At 40.4% G+C, this 20,703-nt stretch overlaps 1 protein-coding gene across 1 annotated transcript in view; it reads right to left on the minus strand.

Moving 5' to 3' along the window:
• The window catches only part of LOC148842986 (pre-mRNA-processing-splicing factor 8A-like), a 36,168-nt gene extending 16,905 nt beyond the window's left edge, over positions 1-19,263 (minus strand). The window contains 13 exon segments of the mRNA XM_088956692.1: positions 560-686; positions 858-1,312; positions 1,398-1,702; positions 1,793-2,107; positions 2,335-2,517; positions 2,596-2,681; positions 2,793-3,583; positions 3,674-4,160; positions 5,471-5,861; positions 6,092-6,184; positions 6,278-6,401; positions 19,002-19,222; positions 19,225-19,263. Coding sequence (XP_088812818.1) covers positions 560-686; positions 858-1,312; positions 1,398-1,702; positions 1,793-2,107; positions 2,335-2,517; positions 2,596-2,681; positions 2,793-3,583; positions 3,674-4,160; positions 5,471-5,861; positions 6,092-6,184; positions 6,278-6,401; positions 19,002-19,222; positions 19,225-19,248 — 3,602 coding nt within the window. The 5' untranslated portion in view covers positions 19,249-19,263.
• Positions 19,264-20,703: the final 1,440 nt, after the last annotated feature.

Here is a 20,703-nt window from a genome sequence, read left to right on the forward strand (position 1 = left end):
AAGAGAATGTGAAGAAGATGAAGAGCAATAGAACACAGAATTTTAGGAGAAGAACAGAATGTCAATATTCTACCGCCGCCACTTTAAGTTAATATATATAGGTTATGCTAGTTACATGAAAGGACATATCTGCCCTTGGTGTTTACATCATAACTGCTAACAAATAACAAACAATATAAAACTGAAACTAGAAATAAAATAACAGAAAAATAACCACAGCTGCTGTGACTAGCTACATTCTACCCTACGAACAGAGTGGGACCACAGCTGTGGGGCCCACATCACTGTTCTCTACAATTTCCTCTAAGAGACCAAAAGCCTAGGTGAGACAAATTATAGAGGGTTACAAGAAGATCTTGAGCTAAAGTACTTCATTCTTGACCTGGATTAAACTAGGGCACCAACATGAAACAACCAGATAAGTGACAGTCACAGTTCTGACCATCAGATGTAACTTGATTGCCAGTCCACAACTAAAATTCTAATGAACAATTTTATAGTAACCTCCAGAATAAGAATTATAGGTTGAATCATTAGCAGTGTGCAAACGTATACTCACATGCTGAAAAGTAAGTTTGGATTATCCTTGCTATAAACTGAAACAAAACTGTTATCCCACTCCAGTGTCGTGATACTCCGAGGTAGTCGGTTCTTCATATCCCAAAAAACACTTCTGCCAAGGTTGACTGTAGAAGAACATAGCCAAATAAGTCCACATTAACCATTGAAAAACACTTGACAAAATTTCTGAAAGAATATTTCTATCTTCTCATGAATAACATTAAAACCACTCGATCAAATATTGTACAAAGCCCCTAATGGAGCCTCACAAAACAATGCAGAAAAGAAAGGATTACCATCATGCTTCATAAGCCTCATCCTGGCATCCCTTGGCCAACATTTGTTGCTGTTATACCCAACCATGTTCTCGTTGTTGGGATCAGGATGCTCCGTAAGGTACCGCTGAATAAGATCACGTGCCTCTTCATGAGTGAAGCGGAATAATATGTGTACCTTGTCTATGTACCGAGAATACAACCGAATAGGATGCCTTGTTTCAACCTCGGTATCCCAATAAGTAATGAACTCATTAGGCATCTGAGGAGGTCCCGCAATTTCACTAGCTCGAGTCAAACCAAGAAGCAAGAGATCCAGCACAAGGCCATAATACTGCACAACAAATGACACAAATTGGAGACCTCGTATTAGACCATATGAGTTTGTGTGGCTCATATCCTTGTAAGACAACACAACATTGTTCTTCGCAGTCACATAATCAGCAATGTTGTGATCAAGAACCAAGCGGAGAAGCCTGTAAAAGTATAACCAATAATCAAAATCAACATTAACAAAAATGAATCTTGTATGGTAAGTATCCAACAAAATGGCTCATTTACCTGTTTAGCATTGTTAGATCAATCTTTTCAAAGAACTTCTCAAACTTTGTTTGAAGCATCACAACACACTGTCCATCGCTTGTATCCCATACACCTTGCAAGTTGTTAATACCTTGACACCATTTATACACTAAAAGTGGTGGTGGCTCTGAATAGGCAGGTTTAATCCAACTGGGGAAAAGATGGCGCTTGTCCCCTTCATACCAGAGGTACTGGTCAAGGTATGCATCTGTGATCTTCTCAAGAGGTTCGATCTCATAGACAGGAATCAGATAACTATATAAGTCCATGAACTCAATACCAACCTGCAATAGAATTTATAGTCAGGTCAAGGTCATTCAACCAAACAAATAGGAAGCTTAAACCTTCTGTATCATTCTAACTATCAAACTTACTTCTTTGAAGGCCCGCTGTGTAAGAAGGTGACGTTTTATTCGTGACAATGCTTCGTGTGGATTGTCATATGCCTGCTCAATAAGACCTAATTCTTCCCTTTGAAGTTGGTTTAATCTCACAGCCACACTGTAAGATTCCTTAAGCCTCTCAAGTGCAAGGATAAGAAGCTTTGTATCATGCTTGTATGACAGCGGAGGGAATGGAATAGGGGAGAACTTTCGTGACTCCAACCAATGTACAGTGGTTGTATATATAGCTACTGCCTCTTCCGGTGTGACATATGGACCATCTTTCAAATAATTGTGTTGTCGTTCCTAAGAGGAGAAGAAATCATATTCAAAAGGCAAGTCAATAGAAAGAAAAAGAAGCACCTTGATGACTTCTTTGAAGACGAGAGAAGAAACCATATTCAAAAGGCAAGTCAATAGAAAGAAAAAGAAGCACCTTGATGACTTCTTTGGCAATAACATTTCTAGTGCAGCAGAATGACAATCAAAATATTAATACGGAAATTGAAAATGATGGTGGAAAAAATAGATACCTGTTCTGCCTTCAACCACAAGCGAGTCAATCTTCCTAGATTCTTTCGACAAACTGTCTTATCAACTGTGGCTCCCCTTCTTATACGTTCACGATTATAATGAGCAACATTTGTCCACCAATCAGCTTTTGACTTGACATAACGAAGTATCATGTTCTCAATGGGAACTGGCAGACCAGGAACCTGAAATTTCTCAACATAAGATAACCAAAATACAAGATAGAGTAGAATTTGATCCTCCTTTACAGGTACACAACATACCTTCCAAGGGATGTTTGCTTTCCAACAACGCCATGCTTCACTAAGATGCTGCAAGATGGTCCTAGCCTTGTTCTGCTTAATGCCCTCTGCAATGGAAATACTAATAGTTATAAAGTAGGTATAGAAAAGCAAATGGTGATGGCCATAGGATGCACAATAACCATGGAATGACGTTAGGTTTTACTGAAGGTTCTCACCTGGCATTGCATCAAGTACATCATGCATAACAGCAGCCCGAAGTTCCAAGTCAAAATGACTCTCAACACGTTGCTTAGTAACAGTCTTGGCAACTCGTTTTGAATGGCGTCCTTCAAATTGCCGTGCAAGTAAATTTCCTAACCACCTCTCCAATAAAGGCACAATACCACAAAGGAAGAACAACCAAACCCTCCACATTGGAGCCCAGAAACCACAGCCAGGTCCCTTCCCCACTGGCCCAGTATTGAAGCGGTAATATATCAAGTGTTTCAGGTCCTTGCACATTCTGATCTGTCGCATGAGTCTGTATTTGTATCTGTACATAGCAGTCAACTGGCCAACATGTGAAAATGTATACTGCAAGCCATCTGCTAATTGGAATGCATCCACATTTCCCAAGCGGAACTGGATGTTGGCATCTACTACAAGCTTTGTCAAACGCAGGATTTCACGACACAGATGAAAAGCATTACCGAAACGTGACTTCTTGCGCTCCTTTGTAGTTAGAGTCTTCACAGGCTTCAGATTAAAGTTGTAATCAAGGTGGAGATAATTCAGATTCTTTCTATGTATCAACAGATTCAACATGTTATACCCCTGCTTACAAACTTGGAGACCAGCTTCAGCCCAGTCCAGTTCGGTAGTTTGGAAAAACTTAGTAGCTTGGAGGGACCTGAACAAGTGCTTCTTTTTCTGAGCCTTGGGTGGTCTATGATGCAACTCATTCAACACAAAACATTTCAATAATTTCTGGTAGCTGACACGGACTTTAATCGGATATGATGGAGGGCTGCAAGTAAACAAAAGCATGAAAAGAAATTAGAAAACCTGTAGTAAACCAATATCAAGAACATGAGTAAGAAGTTGAAGGGAAGAATACCAGTGTTCCTTGTACCACTCTAACACAAGAGGTGTGTCTTCAGCCCTTCGCATGTGACCAGATCTCATGTTGAAGGGCCGGGGAGCAAACAACAATGAAATACCAGCAGCTGTAGTGTCAGTGTAAAGTTGAGTGCTCTGTAACAAAGGTTCCACCCCTTCTGGCAGGAAAAAGTCATCATTGTCCTCTTCTTCATAAATTTTCTTATCACGACGGTCCTTGTTGGTGGTAGATATCGGATGTATTAAGGGATCATAGTAAAATGCAGGTAAATCAGGATCCTCAGTTTTTATATACATTACCATGGGAGTATGATATACACAAAGCTTTACTTTCCTAGGCCTATTGTTATAAAGATGAGGAAATGCAACTCTATACTCAGTTCTAAGAGGTGAACGAATGATGAGTTTGTTAATGTCATTGAATTCATTCCGGTCCTCATCCCCTTTCTCCATGTCACGATATAAGGGCTCAAACTTGGGACCACCTGTGACAAACAATGAAGTAAGGAAAGGCTTAATTTTCATGCAAGACAGGTGAGCACATTTTAGAGCATAAATATCAAATATAAACAGTCAGAATAACACCATTCAACAGTCCCACAATGGAGACATACCGGCTACAAACAAATCTGGCTAGGTATATCTAGTCCAAAATGACTTTTTGGACTATTAAAAATACAGCTTATGCCAAGGAAACAATAAGCATGATGGATAATCGTGCGATTATCCAGATCTAATAAACTTGAAAGAGGGTTGATTTGGGCACATCCCCAGTGAGAAGACAAAAGATACCCTTCTATAATGATTAAAACTGATACGAATATTTCTGTCCTGTTTAAGCACTTTTTGACTATCTGCTAGGAGAAAAGATTTCTTTTTTTCTTTTTTGATATCTTTTGAAGGACTACACAACAGGGGTAGCCCATCTCCCAACCGAGGTGCAGGTAGGATTCGATCCCAAGTCTCCGCTACGACCAGAAGGAGACCTTTTCAACCAGATGGTTGGCACCTTGCTCAGCTAGGAGAAAAGATTATCAAAAGTGCGATGTGCTCAACTAATCATCCACTTGGATTTGGTGAATTCCAAGGTGGTAATAATAGATTTGTGGGCTTATATAACTTAACATTTGGCATAGTATCTTTTAACTAATTTCATCGTCCATGTAAATCACCTTCTTCTGTTCTGAATACATTTTTTAGGAGGTTCTAAGCTCCTTAATGGCTGAAGCTGAAGTTGGGTTGTTTACTATAGCTTTGAATATTTTATTATTTAATTACTTTATGCAATAAGGGGCCACTACTTGATGTAATGGTAAATTCTCAAGCTGGCAAGCATGAAACAAAGGTTTGAGTCCAAGAGTGGCCGCCACTTTCTGCAAAAAACAAGCCAAAGCATATCCAGTCTACCCCACCCAAAACCCCAGACAGCTGGGACCAACATTAGGTAATGGGGTTTATTTATTTATTTGTGAAAAGTAATAATAAAATTATTTACTATAAACAGCAAGAATGTGCAAGATTTACAAGCACCCTTAGGGGAGTAAAGGCAAAGCCCCTACACTTTAGTTTCACTTTACGTTGGGGTAATGGCTTTTTTTATTATTTTATGTAATAAATTATTTGGTTCAACCACTTCATCCATTAACAAACGGCCCCTTAGAAAATAATAAATTAAGAGGCAAATTTATGAGCATGATTCGTTATCTCAAAGATTTAAATCAAAACTACTATCTGGTTAAGAAGAGCTAGATTACTAAGGAAAGAAAAGAGACCAAAACTGAAAAAAGAAACTTACCAGGTATGCACATGTTCAAAGCTTTAGCTGTGAAGAATGATTCCATATCAAATAAGTAAAAATAGTTTCGGTCAATCAAGTCAGAAAGTAACTGCCCAGAAAGCCGATGAAGAGTTGCCATGATTGGAAGAGAAAGATGACATCTCCTATAACTAGGGCCATTGATAAGCTTTGTTTTTACTAGAGGCTTATGGTCATAGAACCAAGTGTATACGGCAGAATCTTCTTCTTCATCCAACTCAAGTTGTATTGGCTCCAAAGGATCCACATCTAATAGATTGTCTGCATAATCCAGTGGAGGTTCCTCATCATCAAATGGTGGAAATCCCATTCTCTTAAAGTGCCGACGATCCCTTTTCTCTCTTCGCATCATGATCCACATTGTTCCCCACTGTAAAGATTTAAGCTAATTGTAAATTACACAGCTAATTAATAATAATAACATCATGAAAGAAAAAGAAAGAAAGTAAGTTCAAGTATAAATTGGCAAACAAAGTGCATTCTTGCAAAGGATGTCCTGCTTTACCTCTAACTTCTTCCATCTACCAACTTCCAAAGAAAAAAACAGATTGTGCAGTTGAATCTGTAGTATGTGAAAAATATAAAGAGAGATGAGAATACCTGAGCCAAATATATAGGTTCAACAACCCATGGTATTTCATTGACAAATGTAATTGCTCCTGTAATGTGATATAAAACCTTCACATCACGAACCTACATCCATTGAAGTGTTGTCATGTAAGCTAAAACTTCAAAAAGCAACACAGTCCATCTAAACAAAGAAACACACCATTCAGAAATAAATACCTGCTCCCAGGGCATTGGCATGTTTTCAAGAAGCTTGTATACTGCATGTGGAACAAATTTAAGAGCTCCAAGGTAGACACGTTTGTCATGACAATATTTCTTTGAGGACATGTCTCCATGGTCTCTGCAAAATAAATACCATAATAAACAACTAATGGCATCAAAAGCAACTAACAGCAATAGTTCCAGTAGACTATGTATTCATTGCATGCATCAGTAACTACCACCAGAGCCATTGAAACATAATTAATTACTCATAAAATAATGAAAAGCAACACAACTGGGAAAAGTATATATCCCGACCATGTAAACAGAACCAGAACACCATCATGAAAATGAATATAAGGTGTCTGACATGATCACAGATGAAATTTTGAACTATAACTGTAGAACATGTAGTGGGGTATCAGAACTTGCCCAATTCATTGGCATTACATAGTATCCAGAACAGAGAAAGTTCAGAAATGGAGAGTCCTAGCTACATATTGAGTCATATGCAAGGTAGACATCATCTTTTTAGCAATGTTATCTTTTTTTTTTATCAATTCTTTTTAGCAATGTTATCATCTATTCCATTCTTTGGCATATGGTGTTCTACTGTTCTTTTCATTATATTTTCCTCTTGTAATATAAAAATAAGAAGCAAATACAATTTCAATCCATATATACCATATCACATGATACATATCGCATCACCAATGTGCTAAATACAAAGGATTTATGACAAATGGCCATATTCAACAGTCAATACCCTTCCCAGAGATGGCATGGTTCAAAGTTTTAAAGCGGAAACAATTTCAATCCATGAGTATCCCCCCCTGAAACTGTAAGGTAAAGTATTTCATTAATATTCTTTAAAATCATACATCTATGCAGACCCCTGTACAAAGAGAATCTGTACAAGAGGGAAAAAAACAGTATAGCCAACAATCAGCCCCACCAAAATTATGAACTCCTAACAAAAAGGAAATCTTGATCAAAAAAGAACATGATTGTCTATTTTTGAAAAATAAGTGGTTTGCCAGCCATGAATGTATCATTCCTGAAATCCTTTTAAAGACCTCTTCTTTTGAGCTTTGTGTATCTTCAAAAATTCTGCTGTTTCTTTCACTCCACACTCCCAAAAAACTGCTGAAGGGAGGATGTTCCAAGCTAATTTCCCAGCCCTGTTTATACCACTTACGTACCAAGCTCCAATGAATCCCTTCACATCATCCAGGAAGCACATATGAATCCCAAACAAACTCATCAATCTTGTCCAAATCCAATGAGTGAATTCACAATGAATTGACAAATGACTAGAAGATTCTACACACCCATTGCACAGAGTGCATGCCATATCTGTCACCCCCATTCCTCTCCTAACTAAATTGTCCTTATTTAGGATCTTATCTAGCACCGCAGACCAAACAAACAAACAAAAAAATGCCAGTTTGGAAGGAATAGACCTTACCCAAATCCTGTCACTTCGAAAGGATGGTGTTTCCTCCTCTAACAAGTTGTTGTAAAATGATTTTACCGAGAAAGTCCCTGATTTGTCAAGTAACCATTTTCTTTTGTTTTCCCCTACTCCAGCTGTACCTGAGTCATAAAGAACCTGGAGCAAACTGACCAAGGAATTCACCTCCCTATCATTTAAGTTCCGCCTGAACTGGGGATTCCAAATACAAAGCCCATTTTGCCTCTCAAGGTAATTTGCCACTGATGCATCCTTATTAGTAGCAACTGTGTGATAAGCAATTTGCCACTTATGAGTATCACCCCTTTGAATCGCGTGATATGCAATTTCTGTGTGTCATGCATATCAATAATTTAAACCATGGATCCCAGGGGGAACTGATTGCCACAGTAGAAGATCAAGACTGTAATCAGTCTTGAATCCTAAAAGGTTTTAGGTTTGCAAAACAGAAGAGAAAGTGAGAGAAAGGAGAGAGAATAGAAGAGAAACAAGAGAACACAAGTTGTTGAAAGGAGGGACAGATTCTTACTGATCTGCCGCCGCCACTCTCTTAATATTTATAGGTTATGTTTAGTACATAATGGAAAGGACACATCTGCCCTTGGTACTTACATAATAAAAAAAAAAAGTAAATAAAAACTGAAATAAATAACAACTGAATTAACAAACCGACTCAAACTGACACTACTATAACTGAAACAAATAACTACACTGCTGTCCTACGAACACAGTTGGGAACACTGCAGTGGGGCCCACATCAGTGTTCTCTACACTCCCCCTCAAGTTGGGAGTAGATATCTATCATGCCCAACTTGGATAGGTCTGTCTCTAACTTCTTCCTTGGTACAGCCTTGGCGAGGATATCCGCGAGCTGCATATTAGATGTGATGTACGGAAGACACACTTCTTGTGATGTGACCCTTTCTCGCACAAAATGCCGATCAACTTCGATATGTTTAGTTCTGTCATGCTGCATTGTGTTGTGGGCTATATTAAAAGCTGCCTGATTATCACAATACAACATTAAGGGCTTTTCATAGTCAATACCCAACTCTTCAAATAGTGACCTCAGCCATAAGATTTCAGCCACTCCATTAGCCATTGACCTGTATTCCACTTCAGCACTGGAGCGGGAAACAACACTCTGCTTCTTACTCCTCCAAGAGACAAAGTTACCTCCCACCAGGGCACAATATCCAGAGGTAGACCTTCTGTCATCAATACTTCCAGCCCAATCGGCATCTGTATAGACTTCCACCCTCATGTGATTATTGTTCTTGAGCAACAGACCTCTACCCAGGCATCTCTTCAAGTATGCCAATATTCTCTCTGCCGCAAGAAGATGAGAAGTTCTAGGGGAGTGCATGTACTGGCTAACAACACTAACTGCATAACTGATATCCAACCGAGTGAGGCAGAGATATAGAAGCTTTCCAACCAACCGTTGGAACATAACTTTGTCTTCAAGAGGCTCCCCACCCTCTGCACTAATCTTGTGATTTTGTTCGATGGGTGTATCGGCCGGCTTAACACCCAACTTTCCAGTTTCCGCCAACAGATCTAGAACATATTTTCTTTGAGAGATAAAAATCCCCTGCTTGGATCTAGCAACCTCAATACCTAAAAAATACCGTAGTGCACCAAGATCTTTCACCTCAAACTCTTGATGAAGGAGCTGTTTGAGGGACTCAATCTCATGACTGTCATTTTCTGTCACCACAATATCATTAACATATAATGCTAGTAGTGTTAGAGAGGACTCCACCCTCTTGATGAATAGTGTATGATCTGACTGGGCCTGTACATAACCAAACCTTCCAAAGGCTAATCTGAACCTATCAAACCAGGCTTTAGGTGACTGCTTCAAACCATACAATGCCTTGTTCAGTCGGCAAACCTTCTTACCCGTCTCTATATCATAGAATCCAGGAGGCAACTGCAAGTAAACCTCTTCTTGTAAATCTCCATTCAGAAATGCATTTTTAACATCCATCTGAAACAGGGGCCAAGAATGATTTGCTGCAAGGGATAACAAAACTCGAATGGTGGTCATCTTGGCTACTGGGGCAAAGGTCTCCAAGTAGTCTATGCCATAAGTCTGAGTGAACTCCTTTGCAACCAGCCGGGCTTTGTACCTTTCAATAGAGCCATCAGCATTATGCTTCACAGTGAACACCCATCTGCATCCAACTGATTTCTTTCCTTTTGGTGGGTCAATCAGTGCCCAAGTATTATTCTTCAACAGGGCATCCATTTCGACTTGCATTGCAACTTTCCATTCTGGAACTGATAAGGCTTCTTGCATTGTTCTTGGAATAGGGACATCGGCAATGGAAGTGAGATAGGACCGATAAGATGGTGATAGACGATCATAGGATAAGAACTGTGAGATGTTGTGAGCTATAGAAGTGGTGCAATGTCGTTTCCCTTTGCGAATGGCAATAGGGAGATCAAGGTCATCCACAGGAGGGGAAGTGGCAACAGTGAGAGGTATCTCAATAGGCTCTGGATCTGGAAGCGCAGAAGGAACTGGAGCTGGCCGGGACTACCGAAGACTAGGATCAACCTGCATGCATCGCCTGTGATAGACTCTCAACTCCGGCTCCCTCTGACCACCCTCACCACTACAACCTTCATTACCCAGTGGAATAGGTAAAGGAACAGCCCCACTTCCACTCTCACTGCTCTCCCCCTGAGGAAAGAAACTCAAAACAGCCCCACTCTCACTGCTCTCCCCCCGAGGAGAAACCCTAGGATAATAGGGTGTCTCCTCAAAGAAGGTGACATCCATGGAGACAAACCGTTTCCCTGAAACCGGATCATAGCAGCAATAACCCTTTTGAGTTTGTGCATAACCAAGGAAAATGCATTTGGAGGCCTTAGGTTCAAAATTGGAATGATGAGGCCCGAGAAGATGAACGAAACAGGTACAACCAAAGGTTTTAAGGGGAACAATGAACAACTCCTCGTCTGGGTATAGAAGGGAAAAGGGGGTTCTCATATCAAGGACCCGGGAAGGAACTCGATTAATGAGATAAACTGCCGTGAGGATAGCATCACCCCATAAGCGAATAGGTACATTGGAGGTAAACAACGCCACTCTACTATGGTGTATAAGGGCAAGTGCTCTGGTGAATAACTCCATGGCTAAGAAGGTAGGAGGTCAATGGCTGAGCAAACTATTCCTTTGCATTATCAGATCTAAGGACTTTGATTTTGGTCCCAAACTGAGTGAGAACCATCTGATGGAAGTTTTGGGTCAGAGCAGGAACCTCATCCCAAGAACGCATAAGATAGACCCAAGAAAATCGGGTATGGTCATCAACAAACAGTAGAAAATATCTGTACCCACCCATAGAAGAGATATGATATGGCCCCCAAACATCAGTATGCACAATATCAAAAGAGGAATTACTCCTTTTATTACTTAAAGAATAAGAGGTTCTACAATGTTTGGCAAACTCACAACTCTCACACCTCAACTTTGATAACTCAACAGACTCAAATAAAGCGGGAAACAGACTCTTCAAAGACTTAAAAGACAAATGACCTAATCGGTTATGCCAAAGCATAACCGAACTCACAAACTAGGAAACAAAAGATTTCTTATCCACTGACTCCTCCCGACGAGAACTCTCTCCAAGCAGATAGATCCCGTTCGTCTCACGGCCAATCCCAATCACCTTCCTCGTCTCCAAATCCCGAAAAACACATCGGTCAGGGAAAAAGGTTACTGAACAGTTCATGTGTTTGGTAATACTACTAACTGAAAGCAGGTTAGTATCAAGCTTAGGAACATGCAAGACAGAAGATAAAGAGATAGTATCCGATAGCTTGATGTCCCCCTTGCCCGAAATGGGAACAAGAGAGCCATTAGCAATGGATACTCTATCTCGGCCAGAGGACAAGTGATAAGAAGTGAATAAAGATGGCAAGCTAGTCATATGGTCAGATGCACCTGAATCTATTACCCAGCAGTGATCAGTATTACCTAGAGCTGAAGCATGGTAAGTTGAGGCTCGAGTACCTGAATGTGCAAATGCAGATGTGGCAGGAGCTGATGGTGACTGAGATGGCTGAGCTGAACTCCCAACTTCCTTTTCCAACTGTATGAGGGCAGCCCGAACAGCAGCTAAAGTCTCCAGGGATGTGCCTGATGAGGATGTTGAATCAGTGTTCACAGCCATATGAGCATTACCCTTCTTATTTATTAGTTTTGCTGGGACCAAGTGAGGATGTAGCTTCCAACAAGTATCTTTTGTGTGTTTGGATTTCTTGTAATGTTCACATACCAGATCCCGTTTATCTTCCTTCTTCCGGTCCCTTTCTGAGTCACCCCCTGGCTTGGGTTTAATAGCTGTCAAGGCTGGGAAAGAGGGCTGAGGCTGCATCATGACTTTCCTCCTGGTCTCTTCACTATGCACCAAGGAGTATGCTTGAGAAAGGGTCACACTATCTCTTGTCAATATCTGTTGTCGCACAATGTCATTCTGAATTCAAACCAGCCAAAAACTCAAATATTCTATTCGTCTCGACTTGCTTTTTGTGAGTTTGTGCATCTTTGGGACTCTCCCACTCAAGGGTCTCTAGATGGTCAATCTCATGCCACAAGGATTTCAAGGTAGAGAAGTAGACAGAAACTGGCTTCTCTCCTTGTTTAAGGCTATTCACCTCACACTTTAGTTCATAGGCTCTGGCAACATTAAGGGGTTGGGAATAGGTTTCTTTAACAACATCCCATATCTCTTTGGTTGTCTTTGCCCACAAGTAATTTCGGCTGATATGTGGCTGCATAGAATTACACAGCCATGCCATAACTAAATAGTTCTCTTGAACCCACTTGGTGTATGTTGGGTCCTCCTTAGAAGGTTCTTTCACATCTCCCAAGAGGTAACCCAGTTTTCCCCTTCCTCCAATAGCCATCATGGCTGATTGCGCCCACTCCAAATAATTTGACCCACCAAATCTCATAGTTGTAGTCTGAAACCCGGTTTCAGATACACTACCATAATTGTGGTTTCCAAAACTACTTTCTCCCTGACCCTTAAACTCCATCTTTGATCAAGATTCAGTGGCTACAAACTGTTAGAGCAATTATACCAGAAAACAGAGTCAAACAAGTAAGTCTGAAATCTGATCCGAAACCAACACAAATCTGATTTGATCTGAAATCTGATCTGATCCGATCTGAAACCAACCCAAATCTGATCTGAAATCAATCGCCTATCACAGTATATGCAAGAAATCAACTCAAATCTGATCTGAAATCAATCGGCATGCACAGTACCAGGCAGCCTATCAATCTGAGATGCTATTTTCTGAAATCACTACTGTGGGGCCCACTGCAATGAGAGCAAAAATAGGGTTTCAACTGTAGGTCTGAAGTAAGTGCTCAGCTGCACTCTCCAAGCAGTTCGCACAAGTGGAACTTGTCGTAGGGCAATATGAAACCCTAAAAACTAATCACCTTTGAAGAGGGGGGTTCGGCCCAACAGTCAAACCCTAGAAACAAACTTAAACACAGTTCGGCAAGCCAAACCCTAGAACAAACTTGAACACAGTTCGGCCCCTCTTTCTAGATAGGTCCAACCTATCTCGACTGATTGCAGTCTCTGAAACTCAGTAAAAAAAAAAACTTACTTATGTACTTCGGTTTACTGTCTTCTAGGGTTACCTGAACCCTAACCTTCGCTGCCTCTTCCTGATTACCAACTCCCTGCAAGCCGCAGCAAGTCTTCAACTGCTGCGAACCTCTCCTAGTAATCTCCAAGATTCAGCCACCGAAAAACTTCTTCAAAGCTTCCAGCCCTAGCTAGTCCTCATGTGGTCGGCTGGACTAGACACACATGAGAAGCCCTAGATAGGCTCTGATACCAAGTAGAAGATCAAGACTGTAATCAGTCTTGAATCCTAAAAGGTTTTAGGTTTGCAAAACAGAAGAGAAAGTGAGAGAAAGGAGAGAGAATAGAAGAGAAACAACAGAACACAAGTTGTTGAAAGGAGGAACAGATTCTTACTGATCTGCCGCCTCCACTCTCTTGATATTTATAGGTTATGTTTAGTACATAATGGAAAGGACACATCTGCCCTTGGTACTTACATAATAAAAAAAAAGTAAATAAAAACTGAATTAACAAACTGACTCAAACTGACACTACTATAACTGAAACAAATAACTACACTGCTGTCCTACGAACACAGTGGGGACCACTGCAGTGGGGCCCACATCAGTGTTCTCTACAGCCACATTTTCAGAAACAGTTGGAAAGAGGAGAGCTACAAGTACAGAGGTTTGGGGCTATTTACAAGCCCAGGTACAAAGCTTAAATGTTAGCTATTGCCTATGAATAAAATACTAGAAGTTGAAGGAGATCAATGGTAGTAATTGAATGGATGAGACTACAGTCTGATCAGTCTGATAAAACATTGAATCCTATATGCAAGAAGCAAGAACTATTACATCCAAGATAAGCAGCTCAGTCAAATGGGGCTTAAAATGTCAGTCAAAAGTTTAGCTAGAGGAATAAAGAGGGAAGCAGTCTCTATGGAGTATGGAGTGGAGGAGACTTTTAATCACTTACTACTTCACTATGAGATATGGTCCTACATTATGAGGCTTTTTACCAAGTCTTGGGGTGCTTACGGAAAATATAGTAATCTTGATTTCCTCTTGGCAGGTAATGGTTTTTAGCACTACATGAAAATTTTTCTTGTAGTGGAATTTACTTACATTTTCCATTTGCTGGTCCTGGTCGAAGACTGGAAGGAGAGTAGTAGAAGAGTCCAACTGACTTGAATGCTTAGTGGATATCATTAGCAAGATAAGGTTCATAAATCGTAAGTTAATATGCTGCTAGGTGACAATTCTTAAAGTTTTTTATTTTTTTATTTTTGATAATTGGCAATGGATTTATTAAAATCAAAAGAAGAGGGTTCATAAAACTAAATTTCGATGGCAGCAGCTTAGGCAATCCAGGACCTTCAGGAATTGGGGGAGTGTTCAGGAATGCAGAAGGCCATCTTCTTGCTTTGTTCTCACGTCCGACAGAAGTGGGGGATTCAGTCCATGCTGAGTTTCAAGCAGTTTTGCAGGGTATACAGATTGCTAGAGAGCTGACTTATGACAGGCTACTAATTGAGTGGACTCTAAACTGATAGTTTGTTGGCTGGAGGTATGGCATGTGATAAAGAACTTGGAAGTGGATAAATCCCCAGCCCAGATGGGCTCACAAATATCTTTATAAAAAAATGTTGGGAGGGGATTAAGGTGGATCTGATGAAGGTGTTTCAAGATTTCCACTCTAATGCTGCTCTTGAAAGAAGTCTTAATGCGGTCTTCATCTCTCTAATTCCAAAGGTTGAGGGAGCAACAAATATAAGAGACTTCAGACCAATAAGTCTGTTGAACAGCTTCTACAAGATCCTAGCTAAGGTTTTAACAGAGAGAATGAAGAAGGTCCTGAGTTCAGTGATTGCAAAAAATCAGTTTGCTTTTGTGCCAGGTAGACAAATGCTGGATAGTGTCTTGGTGGCTAATGAACCGATTGATTCAAGGCAAAGGGAAGGAAAACCTGGGCTGATATGTAAATTGGACTTGGAAAAGGCCTATGACCACATTAACTGGAGGTGCTTGGATTTCGTCTTGAATAAAATGAACTTTGGTCAAAGATGGAGGAACTGGATGAAGGTATGTACTTCTTCCCCTAAGTTTTCAGTCCTAGTAAATGGACAATCGGTTGGCTTCTTCAAGAGCTCTAGAGGTCTCCGGCAAGGTGACCCCCTCTCTCCTCTCCTATTCATCTGTGTGACAATTATTAACAGCTTTTGTGAATAAGGTGGGAAGTGCAGGCATGTGGCATTGTGGCATGGCTTTGAGACCACTTTGGGGGGTGAAAAAGTCCAGTTGTTACAATTTTCTAATGACACCCTTTGTTTCATTGGTGCTGATAAAAATCAGTTGGAAGTGTTGTTTGGGGTCCTTTGTTGGTTTGAGATAGTTACAGGGCTAAAAGTGAATTGGGCGAAAAGCATATTAATTCCTGTGGGGCACCCTCTGGGGGCTAGATGTACTTCTCCAGTGTGTGGAATCCGGTTCTGGAAAGGTTAGAAAAGATGTTGGCCTCTTGGAAGTCAAAATATCTCTCTTTAAGAGGTAGGATAACACTGTTAAAAAGCTCCTTATCAAGTCTGCCCTCCTACTTCCTATCCCTTTTCCCAGTGCCAAGAAAGGTAGCCCAAAAAGTGGAAAAGCTGCAGAGACACTTCTTGTAGAGAGAGTAGGAAGAAGAAAAGAAAATTCATTTGGTTAGCTAGGACCAGGTTTGTGCCCCTAATCAAAAAGGTGGGCTAGGGGTCAGGAAATTGAGAACCTTTAAAGAAGCTTTACTGGGTAAGTGGATCTGGAGATTTGGCAAAGAGAGAGATAGCTGGTGGAGAAGCTTGATTGCAACCAAATACAACACTGATAGAGATGACTGGGTGACAGTCACTTCTGTTACCTCATTACGTTGCTCTATTGGAAGAAAATCATGGAGATATTCCCTCTGATGAGTAGAGGTCTCTCAGTGAAAGTGGGAAATGGGCAAAGGGTTAGTTTTTGGAAGGATAGTTGGTGCAGCAACCAGCCTTTAGCACAGTTATTCCCTCAGATGTTTCAGATTGCAGAGAATCAAGATGTCCTTGTGGCTAACTGGTGTGAGGTTCGAGACAATTTACAGATATGGAACCCTTCTTTCAAGAGACACTTTCAAGACTGGGAAATAGAATGGGTCTAAAATATATTGGAGTTGTTGTCTAACCACAAGTTGGATCTACTGGGAGGAGGACACATGGAACTGGAGCTGGAGTAGTGATGGAGTTTTCTTTGTTAGTTCCTTTGCTAGAAAATTAGCAACTGGCCCTCAAGCTGAGTTTCCTGCTGGGAAAGTTTGGAACAAGGTTGTCCCTTCAAAGATAAATGCTCTACTCTGGGCAGTGGCTTTAAACAAAAGCCACACCAAAAGGAATCTGGTAAGGAGAGGTATTCAGCTCCAAAACCTGGACTTTGTGCTGTGCAATCAAGTGGAAGAGGAGAATAACCACCTTTTCCTGCACTGCCCTGTGTCTTATATAATCCGGAGCCATTTCTTGTCTCTTTGGAAGCTCCACTGAGTCATGCCAGAGACGGTGTGTGATCTACTGTGGTGTTGGGAGTTTAAAGGTCAGTCCAAGATCACAAAGAGCGTCTGGTCTTCCATCCCATTTGCAGTATTAAGTACTATTTGGGCTGAAAGGAACAACAGAATTTTCCAAAACAGAAGTAGTGAAGTGGATCAACTTATTTCATACACATTTGGAAAGCTAATATCCTGGAATGCTGCTATGAATGGACTTCATCCTAGGACTTTAGGAGCCCAGCTTCTGGCTGGGGAGATCTAATCTCATCTGTACTCTTGGTTCTTGGGCCTTAATGATAAGGCACTTTGTATTCTGTTTGCTGTTTCTTCTTCAATAAAGTTACCTTACCTTTTTTCAAAAAATTAAAAAAAAAAAAGTTGGTTGGCTGGAGTAACCAGACTCAGAAATTTGGATTTATAAGGAAGCAGTGAAAAAGTTTAAATGGCTAAGATCAAATATAACTGTTAGAATTCAATGGGAAAGGAGTTAAGTAAATGGGATGGCATACTTGTTAGCTAAGCAAGGGGTGCATAGAAATCAGTTATGGTGGGCTAAATTGTAATTCAAACTGGGTAACTGAGGCCACACCTTGTGCCTCTGCTTGAGAAGCCTTCATTGTGTAACTCTCTTCTGAGGATTTTTAAAGAATTTGATAGCATAAAATATGACAACCTTCAAAGACAATGTGATTGTATTATTTTTCACCTTTTCTTTATGTATATGGGATCCTCGTTTATGTGAGATCATGGTGTTCCCTTGGATGATATGATATGCTAGTCATATATTTAATTATTTATGCTTTGGGGGAATATCGCCCTCTCTTCATTAATACAAATATTGTTCATTAAGAAAAGCATTGTACTGATTCTTGGGAATGCTAGGATGATCTTGTTACTTGTAGGTCCCCTTTTCATAATAGTTGGCACTAGATGTCAGTTCCTGTCCAGGCTCAATTGGAAGAGAGTTTAGTACTCTTGTACTTCTATTTTCTTAATAATGAAGCCTTCTGATCTTGTTGTTGATTAAAGAAAATGTTGAGCCTTACTGGAATAAGTAAACAAATGACACCTTGTGAAAATGCTCAATGTGTCAACAAGTTATTACTTCCAGACACTATTGTGAAGCCTAGAGCCTGTTTACATTCTTAGCCTCCTTGAGATTTAAGGTTGATAAGACCATGAGGATTTTCAGGATAGAATCCACTTGAGGGCCGAGGATGACACCATAACATCAAATGTTCATTACTTGTATCAAGAAGTTTAGCTGCTAAATGTCAATGCTATGTATCATGTAAGAATGGTTCTTCCCCAAAATTAATCAGATTACTAACTGGACTTAGATGTTATATCACCAAATCCCAATCCATGCATAGCTATACTGTGAGCCTATATGGGATCATTATATATAAAATTCAAAAGTTCTCATATAACCCCTTCTTTTGCGTCCTTTATTTAAATATGCACCAATCAGATTTTTCTTCATACATTCTTCTGGAGCATAACAATTACTCAAACCATAACTACAAATTTTACCCAACAGGGACCAACTACTAATCATCATCATCATCATCCAAGCCTTACCCCAAATATATGGGGTCAGCTACACAAATCCTGTTTTGCCACTCCATTCTGTTTAACGCCATATTCATTGTTAAATTATTGGGGTTTTAAGTCATTTTTTACTACTTCTATCCTACCCATGTCCTTTTCGGTCTACCCCTGGCAAAAAAAAAATCACTTCTTTCTTGCTGCTGCTGATGGCCTTACATGATCAAATCATCTTTAGTCTATTTTCTCTCATTTTATCACCTATCAGGTGGAGCTAGTCCTAATTTTCTCTGAATGACATAGTTTATCCTATCTTTTCTAGTTTTTCCACTCCTCCATTTACGCATTCCAACCACATTTATTCTCTGAATATGTTATTTCTTGACTGCCCAAGACTCTGCTCCATCCAGCATTTATAGAATTTATCTTTTAATCCAATCAATAAAGCTTACTAGAAAAAAAAAATGAATAACCAGTAAAATGAATAATAGTGGGGCAATTCCCAATATGGCGATCCCAAAAGATACAGCGCATTCTCTAATTGAACACAAAGATAACTCACCTTATGATCTTCCTGACATGCTCGGGGGGCATGTCCTCCTTTTGCGTCTCGACAAATCCAAACTTCCTCTTATCACCATAACGCTTCGAGTTCAACTGCATCCACTTCCGCGCCTTCTCTTCAAGACGTGCCTCTGCCTCCGTGGCAGAGAGTGGAATGCTGTAAGACGGTTGCATAGGCGGTGGAGGAGGAAGTGAAGAGCCTCCGGGTGTGAAGATGAGCTGCTCCCCCCTCCGTTGTTCCACATCTCCTCTTATGCACTACGGAAACCCTAAATACACCTAGAATCAGTCCTTCACTACTTCTCTTCGCGACCTTCCAGCAACTCAGTGCGACACTTCTTAAGACCTTGCAACTCCTTGTCCTTACGTTTCTTCTTCTTCTTTAGTAGATGCTCTGATGACTGATGAGCTAGAATGGCGGTTGGGGTTTTCTTCATTCCGGTTAGTGACGAGCTCCTGATAGTCTGTACAGAAGCGAGGGTTTTTTGTTTCCCGGGCGCGGAACCGGGGAAGAGAAAAATGGCAATGAAAAATGATCAAGGCTGTGTCCTTATGCGCCCGCTAGTAACGGACCTAACGGTGGATATGTATATCGGTATCGGTCAGGTGGTCGCACGTGCATGTGGCTCTCGAAAGTTGAATAAACCGCCGGTTAAGACCTGCGCTCGTGGGTCGGATAGCCCGACGCGTTTAACCACGGGTTCGGTCTTAAGCATAAATTTTAGGGCCGGAGGTTCGGACTTTTGTAAATAAGTCTAACCTGATAAGATAATATTATATATAATAAGAATATTATTATTATATTAATAATATAATATAATTTATAGAGAAATACGGATTTGTATAATGCAGATTTCTGATTTTTACTGCAAAATTATAAACATTCAAAAGATCAACAATCCACATTCTATCCATCAATGCTTGCCCGTAAATTGACATCAATTCCAAACTAACACTTACCCAATAGTACTTTGAACCTATAAATTTTAACCTTGGGGCTTGGGCTGATCGATCATTCTCTCTAAAATTTATTTATTATTATCTACATCGAGATTCGAGATTCGGGTTTTATGTTAGAACTGGTCTAGAGATAAAATCTAGACAAAGCCCGACCTATGAACACATCTTAGAGTTGGACGTGACCATTTGAGTGTAGAACGCTCCAGACTGCAAAATTTGCGCCTATGAATTTTGTGGGCAGATCTGAACCCAATACTAAGCCCAGCACAAGCTCTGTACGAATTAAAGTTTTTGATAGGACCGTGCCTGAGCTTGTTATTTTGAGTCCCAATGTGCTTTACTCTTTGACGTAGGTGTTAAACTCAACCGATGATCACCCTTGGTGGGTTTATATTGAGCTTTTGTACGGGTTGGACTTAGAGTTTTACGGTCCTGTCTAGGCCTAGCCTTTAAAATTCTCAGGATTTTACCAACTCAGGTAGTCAGGCCTAGCCTTTAAACATAGGTAGATTGGTGCTCTTGGGCTGTGCGAGCGGTTGACAACAGTATGGTTGAAAAAGAGGAGAAAGGAAATAGAAATTGAAATATTGAAACCCGATCAGATTGAAATCCATTCGTTTGAGTAGTAACAATGAATCCGATTGACTCTGGGGAGGAGATGAAGGCTTTTCTCGGAAATGAAGTGAAAAGAGATGGGGATGCAAACGGATTGGAGTAGATTCGAATCAGGGTGTATTCGA

Source organism: Nelumbo lutea, chromosome 8 (genome assembly GCF_056320005.1).
Source record: "Nelumbo lutea isolate HS-2025 chromosome 8, American lotus-T2T, whole genome shotgun sequence".
In the NCBI taxonomy this organism is placed as follows: Eukaryota; Viridiplantae; Streptophyta; class Magnoliopsida; order Proteales; family Nelumbonaceae; genus Nelumbo; species Nelumbo lutea.